Source organism: Hemibagrus wyckioides, linkage group LG14 (genome assembly GCF_019097595.1).
Source record: "Hemibagrus wyckioides isolate EC202008001 linkage group LG14, SWU_Hwy_1.0, whole genome shotgun sequence".
Lineage (NCBI taxonomy): Eukaryota > Metazoa > Chordata > Actinopteri > Siluriformes > Bagridae > Hemibagrus > Hemibagrus wyckioides.
Genome location: NC_080723.1, coordinates 23176549 through 23188560, shown reverse-complemented (window position 1 = coordinate 23188560; position 12012 = coordinate 23176549). Strand labels below are relative to the sequence as shown.

Here is a 12012-nt window from a genome sequence, read left to right as displayed (position 1 = left end):
AGTGTGGTACTCACTCAGTCTGCTGTACAATAGGCATGGTGCCCAGTCTGACGTAGGAGCTCTGTCCAGGTTCAGACTTTTCTCCCAGAACATCTCTCACATTAAAATACTCCATCAGGTCAAATCCTGTATTCAGAGAGAAATAATAATCATCATCATCATCATCATCATCATCATCATTACACTGCATTAATAATGTTTTCTCCATCTTTCTTAAGACCTGATAGTAATTTCAGTGGAGGGCCACTAGAGGGCGATTGTGAGTATATGTATCTATCTATATATATACAGTATATTCGGTTTGCTTTATATTAGAGTTTCATTTCATGCATCAGACTTAAGTATGAAAGTGTCATATCAAATGATTCACTGTAAATGAATCAGTGCTAAAAATTCGAGCTGAGAATGATTCCTATAAATGATTCACCACTAATGATTCACTCCTAATGAAAATGATTCACTTCAAATGCTTCACTGCTAATGACAATGATTCACTGTAAATGAATCACACTTGAAAATGATTCACTCCTAATGAAAATGATTCACTTCAAACGTTTCACTGCTAATAATAATTATAATTATTAATGTTTCACAGTAAATGAATCACACTTGAAAATGATTCAGTCCATGATTGTAGACATTTGTTGTTTTGGTCTGAAAACATCTGACAGTGTAATAAAATTCAAAGGCAGGAGTTAAGACACAGCACCAGTTCGTGTAGTTAGCGACAGGGGTATTAGCATTAAATCTGATCTGTTTGACTCCTAATAACTGAACTCTGGCCGTCTCGTATCCATCCATAGTCAGTGTTCTAGATTTGAGTTGCACGCATGTCTTTACTTTCTCCGGTTCTAGAGCTCAGAACCACTAATTACCCCTGTGTTTACTCAGTGCCTCACATCTGCAGCCAGTAAACATTTAAGTGTATTCACTGGGACAGATGGGGTAAGTGTGTCATTGGAGTTCAGTTCAGATAGAAAAGTGTGTGTGTGTGTGTGTGTGACACAGAGAGTTTCGTGCTGTGGTTTGTCTCGGACAACCACCACATAACGGTGGCAGAAAGACGACACTCCTGTACACAACACACTTATCTCCATGGCAACAGGGCGTTTACCCAGACGAGTGTGTGATCCCGTGCGACGTTAATGTTCCTCATCAAGGAAACACACAAACCTCAGAACACTAAAGCTTCAGTATTTCCACTTTGTCCTGCTCCGCCCACCAACACACCGGTTCTCCCTTCAATTAAAAAGTGTGTGACCTCATATGTGTGTGTGTGTGTGTGTGTGTGTCCATCTATCTTACAAGCACCTATGTCTGTACACTAGGTGTGTAACTCATGTATCTTCTGCTTATTCGTTACATAAACAGATGAAAGTGCAAATCTAAATATGATTCATGAAAATAACTGATTCACTGCAAATGAAAATGATTCACTGCACATGAAAACGATTCACGGTAAGTGATTCATGCATGAAAATGATTCACTCCAAAATAAACTTATTTTCTGCACATGATTTAAACTGAAAATGAACCGAAAACTTAAACATGAAAATAATTCAGACTTGAAAATGATCCCATGTGTCTACTGCTGGAAACCATTCACTTCTAATGATTTAAGCATTACAATATTTCACTGTAAATGATTCACGCATGAAAATGATTCCCTGATAATGAAAACGATTCACTGGAAATAATTCAGTGCACATGATCTAAGCAAACAAACAAAAAACACTGCTAAATTTATAGACAAATAATTCTAATTGAGAATGATTCACTATACAGTATATGATTCCCCAAGGAAAATGATTCACTTCATGATTCTAACGTGGACATGATTCACTTGCAAATGATTCATACATGTGATTACTGCTGGCTCGGTTTGTCTGTGTGTGTGTGTGTGTGTGTATAGAATAAGCTCAGGGACAGGTGGTCACACACTCCAACACAGATCCTGTTCTCCATCAGTTACAAACTCTAAAATATCCTAAAAGCCGTCAGCAGCAGCAGCAGTGTGTAGCAGTGACTCCACTCCCACGCTAACATTCCTTTCACCTGGAACGTCTCCCGATCTCATCTGCTTTTCTACACCAGTGAAAGTCCCACAGTCTCACAAACATTCAACAAACAAAACGAATGCAGAATTACATAGACTGTGTTTCCGTCTCTGGAGCTTCCAGGCTAGCGTAGCTGCTCTGTGACTGAAGTCGGATTAAATTTAACAGCATTGTGCTTGAAGACATAAATCTAAACAAACTGCTTTAAGAGCTGGCCACAAAAATGTCATCATGATGCCCTGTAAGTGCTTCAATCGCAAAATAATCCCAGCTAAATATCTGTTAATAAGCACAATATAATTTCAGTTACATGTTGTTTATAATAATTTTTATAAAATATTATAATATTAAAAAATTTATAATAAACAGAAAATATTGCAATTAACAGAGAGGGCTTTTAATTGAGAGTAAAGATGAATTAATTAATTTGAAAAAAATCTAATAATTTCATTTATTTTCAGAAAATGTATTTGCTGAATACTGAATGTATTTATTTTATCTGAACATGGTTATGACATCATCACATCACCCCGCCCTGGCTACGTTTACTTCCTGTACAGATGTGTGTGTGCATATACGCTGCATACACACACACACTCATCAGAGATTATCTGAGTAAACCTCATTAATAAAACAGAGAAGTTTTATAGATTTATTCACAAATTTCTGCATCACAGAATGCCTTTAAAAGTTGGAGGCGGGGCTTATAGGATAAGGGTGGAGCCTAAGAAGTGTGTTTTTTTTTCTAGATTTGTTCTTTTTTTTCCTACAATAATAAAAATAATAAATCTGACATGAACTTTTTTACAGCTCTACATTAACACGTTAAGGACCAGTTCTTACAGATTGACTTTCTTTCTTTCTACTTTACTGCTGGGATTTTTGTTTCGTGTGTGTGTGTGTGTGTGTGTGTGTGTGAGTGTGTGTGTGTGTGTGTGTGTGTGTCAGCTTCCCCCTGTAGCTTCACCACGAGCCTGTAATTAGAAAGGCAAAGCCGAGTGTATAATCATTCCTCTAGCAGAGAGATATTTTGGACTGTGTGTGTGTGTGTCTGAGAGAGAGAGAGAGAGAGAGAGAGAGAGAGTGCAGCTGTCTGAAAAACGAAGCGAGGACTTTAATGACACGCTCCTCTGATCCACATCTGTTCGTATCAGACCACATGGCCACATCTGCTTACGCATGTCTTCACACACACACACACACACACAGAGGGGGTGGGGGGGGGGGGCAGAGAGAGAGAGAGAGAGAGAGAATAACTGTTGTGGGTGATGCTGTGTTATCACAGTTCCTCTTCCACCAGGAGGTTGATTTGTTTCCTAATTTTTTGTTGCTTTTTATTTATTAATATTTAAAGTGTTAAATCTAAAGATCTCGTGTAGCTCGTGTTCCTTCAGGAGACAAACTGACGGTGAGGAACGTGTGCAGATGGACACTGTTTATTCTCACACAAAATGTCTGTACATTTGCTTCATCTTGCTGCGCTGTGATTGGTTGATTAGTGACCAGTCAGTGACCAGGCTGTGACCAGTCAGTGACCAGTCAGTGACCAGGCTGTGACCAATCAATGACCAGTCAGTGACCAGGCTGTGACCAGTCAGTGACCAGGCTGTGACCAATCAATGACCAGTCAGTGACCAGGCTGTGTAGAGTTGATAAAGTGTGGAGTTTTAAAATCAGGTGTGAAAGAGTTAAACCAGTTCAGGGTTTTCTCCTGTGTTTTGTGGGAAAACACCACATTGTGTAAGAGTTTAATGTCTGACATGAGATGAGACGGTGTGTGAGTTCCTGTATGTGTGTGTGTGTGTGTGTGTGTGTGTGTGTGTGTAGGGAATGTACAGTTTACTGTAACAGCATGACCGCAGTACTGTAATCAGAGGCCCATGAGATCCAGTCTGAGACACCTGAGATCAGCTCCAGCTCACAGCCTGGTGTTTGGTTGTTTGGTTGGTTAGTTGTTTGGTTGGTTAGTTAGTTGTTTTAGGTTGGTTTTGTCTGAAAGCCGCTCAGATAAATATCTGCATGTTACATGTAAATTCACAGAAAAGGAAAGTTACAGATTTTAAAAGGAAAAAAGTTTCCATTTTCTAAAAGTTTGCATTTTTTTTCTTCCGGATTTTTCAGAACAAAGTATATTTCAAATTATTATAAACACTGATTATAACACTGATTATAATATACAGCAGACGCGCCAAATAAAGTCTTTATAAAGCCTTAATAACTTCTTATACAACCTTTATAACCACTTGTAACCTTCATAAACTTCTAATACAACCTTCACAACATCATAAACAACCTTTTTAAACTTCTTAAAAAACCTTCATAACTTGTTATGCAACCTTCATAAACTTCTTGGAACCTTCATAACTTCCTATACAACCTTTATAACTTTTCATTCAACCTTCATAAACGTCTAATGCAACCTTCTTAAACTTCTTGTAACCTTCTTACTGTAAACCTCTATACAACCTTCATAACTTCCTATACAACCTTTATCATTTTTTTATACAACCTTCATAAACTTCTTGGAACCTTCATAACTTTTTTATACAAGCTTCTTAAACTTCTTGTAACCTTCTTAAACCTCTATACAACCTTCATAACTTCGTATACAACCTTTATAACTTTTTATTCAACCTTCATAAACGTCTAATACAACCTTCTTAAACTTCTTGTAACCTTCTTAAACCTCTATACAACTTTCATAATGTGTTATACAACCTTCATGACTTCCTATACAACCTTCATGACTTCCTATACAACCTTCATAAACGTCTAATACAACCTTCATAAACTTTGTGTAACCTTCATAACTTTTTTATACAACTTTCATAACCTCCTGAACTTGTACAACATTCAGAACTTTTTATACAACCTTCATAAGTTTTTCATCCTCCAACTTGTTCCTTATAAATCTATAAACATGAGCTCCAGTGGAAAGTTAAAATCTTTTTTTCTTTTAATGACTTGAGTGCATTTAAGTGTCTCAGGTTTTTTAAATACTTCCTTCTCTCTGTTAAAGCGACTGCAGTCCTGTCCTTTCACTTCAGTATTTCTCTGACATGTAAAGCTGCTCTGTTCGCCTCAGAGCACAGATCCCACTGTCTGCCTCTCATTTCTCTCTCTCTGTTTCTCAGCAGGTCTGTTTTTCAGCTCAGTTCTTCTGAAGGTGAGTAGGAGGCTCATACAGGAACTCTGATTCCCCGAAAGACTCAAAGCAAACATCCTGGCATGAGGACTGCAGCGTGATGTAGGTGCTCTCGAGATGAATCTATTCTCAACTGGAAATATCTGACCACAAAACAGCAGAATAACTCACAACCATGAAAACACTGCAGAGATGTGTAGAGTGGAGGATTTAACGTAAAATGGTGGAGGAGTAAAGTGGAGGATGTAAAGTGAAAGATGTAAAGTGAAGGATTTAAAGTGATGGTTGTATAGAGGTGGATGTAAAGATTTAGATGTAAAGTGGAGGATGTAAAGTGAAAGATGTAAAGTGAAGGATTTAAAGTGATGGGTGTATAGAGGTGGATGTAAAGTGGTGGATGTAAAGATTTAGATGTAAAGTGAAGGATTTAAAGTGATGGGTGTATAGAGGTGGATGTAAAGATTTAGATGTAAAGTGGAGGATGTAAAGTGAAAGATGTAAAGTGAAGGATTTAAAGTGATGGGTGTATAGAGGTGGATGTAAAGTGGTGGATGTAAAGATTTAGATGTAAAGTGAAGGATTTAAAGTGATGGGTGTATAGAGGTGGATGTAAAGATTTAGATGTAAAGTGGAGGATGTAAAGTGAAAGATGTAAAGTGAAGGATTTAAAGTGATGGGTGTATAGAGGTGGATGTAAAGTGGTGGATGTAAAGATTTAGATGTAAAGTGAAGGATTTAAAGTGATGGGTGTATAGAGGTGGATGTAAAGTGGTGGATGTAAAGATTTAGATGTAAAGTGAAGGATTTAAAGTGATGGGTGTATAGAGGTGGATGTAAAGATTTAGATGTAAAGTGGAGGATGTAAAGTGAAAGATGTAAAGTGAAGGATTTAAAGTGATGGTTGTATAGAGGTGGATGTAAAGATTTAGATGTAAAGTGGTGGATGTAAAGTGGTAGATGTAAAGTGGTAGATGCATAGCAGAGGATGTAAAATGGTGGATGTGAAGTGTAATGAATGTAAATGCATTTTGGGAAATGTTTCTATTTGATATTTCCATTAAAGCTCCTCTCCTCTTTCTACCAGAGGAAGCAGGAGCTGGAGAGTGAGTGTGAAAGTGAATCACCTGGAACTTCCTGTTGTCCGGCACTCGTGCTGTTGGGCTTGAAGCGTTCAGCTTGCACCTTCATGTTCGGGCACAGCACATCTGCACAGAGGAAGAGACATAAACTGTTAGGACGTGACAATAAACATGTTCTGGCCCTTTCTCCACAAAGATATTTTTGCTTTTATTAAATGGAGCTGAGAGAGCGGTGCTGAGACTTTAGATTGAAGTTCTGAATGAACTCTTAAATAAATACCACAGGAGCTGAAAAAAGAACAGGTTTTATATATTGTATCTATACAGTAATGCACTGGCTCTAATTCTTTATCGTTAATATAGCAATGGCTCATTCTCATCTATCAGTCACACAAGATCTGTGATCAGATCCATGATCATCCGCTAGAACCGAGTGGTATTTCAGATACTGTTAGTTATTTAAAGCTTTAAAAAAGGCTGAAACCCTCCACTTTTTAATCCATGGAGTCCTCGTCTCAGTGCGTGACGTGAGGGTGGTGTCATTTATGATTGCAGGTTGCCTTACAGCTCTGACCTCACGCCAACGCCCGAGTGGTGACAGTCCTGCGCGGCCACAGAGCCGGATTTCAAACGCGTAAAGACGCTAAGTGATAGCTGCGCTGACAGGACGGGAAGGTGACACCGACACACTCGGTTTACTTTGGCACACACACACTGAGAATCTGCTATTTCTGGAGGAAAACCTCGCTCTAATGCTAAGGAAGGAGGCTAATAACAGGACGCTGGGTGTGGAAGTGTGACAGCTCCGACTCTTCACGGCTCTGGAAAGGCCTGGTTCTGACATTCTATACATTTTCACTTTATCTGACATGTTAGCAAAGATAATAATAGTTAAACTATCCAGCTGAATATGAAAGCAATGATACAAGCACAAAAAAAAAAAGCTGAGATGCTCAGGATCGAGTGTTTTTCTTTTGCTAGTCAACGTGCTAGCTGAAATCTAATACAAGGAATGGCATTTTGTGCATAAACAGTAAGGAAAAAATGTGAAAGTCACGTCTCGGCTGAGCGCTCATCCAGGTTTAATCCACCTTCAATATTTCCAGATGAAAAGCAGGAAATTGAGTTACGGTTATGTTTAGGGTTAAGGGGTTGGATTTCACCCGGAAAGTGATGCTAAGGTCTCACGTAAAAGGAAAACGTGAACAAACACTTCAGAACTTCAGGGAGTTTCATAGTAGAATCTAGAGACGTTCCAGTGTTGAAGTAACCGAGACCAACGAGCAGGTTGGTGATGAAAGTCGTGTGTTTGTGGTTGAGCCGAAGTTTGTGTTAATGGTGTAGATTAGCAAAGAATGAAAAACATTTTCTCACACATCCTGATTGTTTTATTTCTCTAATTCCTGATCCTTCAATCCCCCACATAGACACACACACACACACACACACATACACACACAGTTGGCATGAGCTCCGCAGACGGCCAAAGCACCGCACCCAATCGAGTGCCTGACAATCATGTACAATCAGACCCTGTAATTTTCTTTAATCGCGCCTATAAAAAGCACTTTGTCGACTTTAAGAGGCTTTAACTCTCCAATGAATTCCCTCGTTTTTTTTCTTTTTTTTTTCTTTTACACAGACGCTCGTTCACTTGTGAAGGCTGGGGAACTCCGGATAACCCTTCACTGCCCTGTTCCTTAATATAACTAACCTTATTAACTGATTATAGACGCCATTCTGCTCTGCATGTGTGTGTGTGTGTGTGTGTGTGTGTGTGTGAGAGACTTTCCCACTTTCTCCTACACAGGGTTATTTTTAAAAAACTGTGATGAAATGAAATAGAACAGGGTTTAATGGAGCTGAAAAAAGTTCCTCCAGCTCTTGGACTGCTTTAAACAGAACCTCTTACTGATCCCTGAAGCCATAAGGTGTTAAACTTTACACTCATTTTTAAAACAATTAAAAAAAATTAATTAATACATCACGTATCGGAAAAGCTTGATGTGGCCCTGGTTTTCCAAACAAATATTGTCCGACTGCACCGGCGTAAGAAGTTTCTTATCTCAGAGCGAGCACTTTGCTATGAAGCTTGTCTACAATCCACCGACAGGACGATAGAGCAGGAGAACAAAAGTAATGGCACCCTGTAAACGAGTGGAGAGTGAGAGATACGCTGCTTTAGTGGAAGATTTAGTGCATTTAGCACATCTTCCATCATACCATCTCTCATTTGTTGCTCTCTGTGTGAGTTTTAGGGTTTATTTACACGTGGAGTGTTGGAGTATGAATGATAGGATCGAGACGATATGGTGCTAAAAGTTTTTGCAGCCCTGATCATCACAGCAATAATCAATTCAATTTAATATGTACATGAACATCTTATATAGCTGTTATAATGTGCTTTTCCCTTCCCTTCTCTTCTCTTCTCTTCTCCTTGCTTCTCTTCCCTTCTCTTCTCTTCTCTTCTCTTCTCTTCTCCTCGCTTCTCTTCCCTTCTCTTCTCCTTGCTTCCCTTCTCTTCTCCTCACTTCTCTTCCCTTCTCTTCTCCTCACTTCTCTTCCCTTCTCTTCTCCTCACTTCTTTCCCTTCTCTTCTTCTCGTTTCTCTTCTCTTCTCCTCGCTTCTCTTCTCTCCTCTCCTCTGCTCTTCTCCTCACTTCTCTTCTCTTCTCCTCACTTCTCTTATTTTCTTTTCTCTTTTCTTCTCCTCACTGCTTTTCTCTTCTCCTCACTTTGCTTCTCTTCTCTCCTCTTCTCCTCTTCTTTTCTCTTCTCTTTTCTTCTCCTCGCTGCTCTTCTCTTCTCCTCACTTCTCTTCTCTCCTCTTCTCCTTGCTTCTCCTCTTCTTTTCTCTTCTCTCCTCTCCTCTCCTCTCCTCTCCTCTCCTCTCCTCTTCTCTTCTCTTCTCTTCTGGAAATCTTTCCACTAGATGTTGGATTGTGGCTTTGGGGACAGTGAGATCAGACTCATGATATCTGGATGGTGAGGAGACTCCAATTCCAGTTCATTCCAAAGGTGTTCAGTGGGGTTGAGTCAGAGTCAGGGCTCTGTGCAGGACACTCGAGATCTTCCACTTTCTCCAACCTTCACCCCCACACCATGTCTTCATGGAGCTCAGGGGCTTTGTGCACAGGGGCATCATCATTCTGGAGCAGGTTTGTAGAACCAGTGAAGGAAATTGTAATGCAGAGTACAAGGGGGCAAATACTTTTGCACATACATACATCTTCATGTAGCACTAATTGTCTTTAATTTCACTTGTAAACGATTAGGTAAAGGAAGCAGCTCTGAAAACTCGGACTTGGCTGGAGGTCTGCTTGAGGACTACATGTGCATGTTCTGCTCTGACCATTGAATCTTGCCTACGATGTAAACCATCCCATAATACTAAACCATGGCAGCTCTGTAAATGCCTGCTTATGTCATTCTGTGGTAACTGTGTCGTATTCATGCAGCAAGCCAAATGATAAAGCAGTGAAAAGCCTGTATGCTATCGGACCCGGCTACTTCCTGTCTCTGTGGTCTGCTCACTGTAATTTAATGTAAAAGTTTCTCTCAAAACGGCTACGCAGGACGGCGTACAGGGCGGAGACGAACATACAGGCCACGGAAAGTTTAGATCCAAAGCACGATCATACAACATCGGGTGCGTCCCAAATCACAGACTTACACACTGTCCTACTATAAACAGGGTAGAAGAAGAAGAAGAGGAAGAAGGAGAAGAAGAACAAGGGCACTTCAAGGATGGTGCAGTCATTCAAGCGAAAGAAACAAGTGTGAATGTTAGATGTAATGTATGTAAGTTACATACGTCTGATATTAATCGCCATAGAGTGGCAAAGGCTTCTACTTCCTGTTAGTAAAAAAAAGTGTTAGTGTGTAGTATGTTATTTGGGACACAGCTACCATTAGAGATTCGTCAGTCGTATCTACGTTCTATTATTTCTATAATGACGGCTCCTTCGCAGGGCTGTAAACGGATTCTAAAAGTAGGGAGGTGTTTGTGTGAGACGTGTGGAAGGAGTCTCCAGTGTCGGCGCTTTGTAACAGCTAGAGGTGAAGCTGGAACAGGAGACAAAACAGAGATAGTGACTCAGCGACTGGTTACAGCTGCTGTAGCATAAGTGACTCGTGTCAAGGAAGTTCCACAACGTTAAATAGAACTCTAAATGGATAAAAAGTTGGAATTTGTTAGGAAAATGCTACATGATGGGCTGATGAGAGAATAGCTGATTACATAATAGGTTTTATTTATGTGAATATCATACATTTTAACGTTAACGGTTTTAAATTCAGAACACAAAGTATTTTGTATGTTTGTTTACAAACTAATCACAAAAGCTGTCATGTCTGTTATACCAGAGAGAATACAACACCCTGGAAAACATCTCTCCCAGTTTCACATTCATTAGGTTTGTGTGTGTGATATGAAGCGCAGACTGTCTCAGGAGTGTGTGTGTGTGTGTGTGTGCTGCAGTGAGGACGTTCACAGACTAAAGGTCTAATCTAAACCTTCCCCTTGGTGCTTGTCAGACTAACAGCTGGCTAATTAAAAGCAGATTTGTGAAGCCCAAACCCTCTCACAGCGAGCTGATGTTGGATTTAGCAGCGTATTGGATGTGATTAGAGACTCGCTGCTTTGTGGCTTTGTGGCTAAGGAGTGGACCACCGTTTATAATCAAAAGCCAGCAGGACCGTGTGATAAAATTCTTCTGTTTGAGGGAAAAGATGACGGCTTAAAACAGCTTAAATCCTTTTTTATTGTTATTATACATATAGATATCTAATTATGTGAATGAATGCGGCTACAAGAAAAGACGCTCAGTGGAATGTTCAGGGCTGTCCAGAAAATGTTATAAAGTAAACATCCATCTATTTTCTATACATGCTTTATTCCTAATTGGGTCAGGTCACAGGGTTCAGCTGGAGCCTATCCCAGCACACATTGGGTGAAAGGCAGGGGTACACCCTGGACAGGTCACCAGTCCATCACACATATAGACAGACAACCACACACACTCACACTCACTCCTATGGGCAATTTAGAATTACCAATCAACCTAATGTACATGTTTTTGGACTGTGGGAGAAAACCGGAGTACCCGGAGTAAACCCACACAGGCATGGGGAGAACATGCAAACTCCATACAGAAAGGCCCCTGCCTGTTCTAAACCAGGATTCAAACCCAGGACCTTGTGCTAACCACTAAGCCACCATGCTGCCCCTAAAGTAATGCCTCAGTAACAAAACAAACACTCTTCTGCTAGCTAGCCTGTTTTTCCCTAACACTATTCACGCCGCCTTTAACTTCCAGTTCAAATGAAAACACGACATCCCGAAGTGTCTAAGTTACCCCACAGTGAATTTCCAACAACTTTACTATCACAGTTCCAGCTTTTCCACAGCCTGACACTGGAGACTCCTTCCATACATAATTAACTAAACATCTCTTCACAGGAAATTCACAATATAATTAATTACACACTTTTTAACCCCTTGTGTGGAGCGTTGGCCATCCACGTCACTCAGAATGAGCTGTTGCTATAGCAACAATAATGTATCTGCACATAAATACAGAATTATATTATTAACGTCTTATTAATGCTGCCTTCTTGGCCATGACTCTTGAGAATTTCTCCTGCTTAAATAACATTTACTAACTAACCAACTAATTATTAATCAACACCTTTAATCAGAAGAAAACCTTTATTATTGTCGCATACGCAT

General features: G+C 39.8%; 1 protein-coding gene across 1 annotated transcript in view; it reads right to left on the bottom strand.

The window, feature by feature from the left end:
• The window catches only part of col22a1 (collagen, type XXII, alpha 1), a 91933-nt gene that overhangs the window by 37722 nt on the left and 42199 nt on the right, over positions 1-12012 (bottom strand). Inside the window, exons 4-5 of the mRNA XM_058407468.1 lie at positions 6327-6407; positions 15-126 (exon numbers count right to left, since the gene is read on the bottom strand). Of these exons, the coding sequence (XP_058263451.1) occupies positions 15-126; positions 6327-6407 (193 nt within the window). The remainder of the gene's footprint in view (positions 1-14; positions 127-6326; positions 6408-12012) is intronic.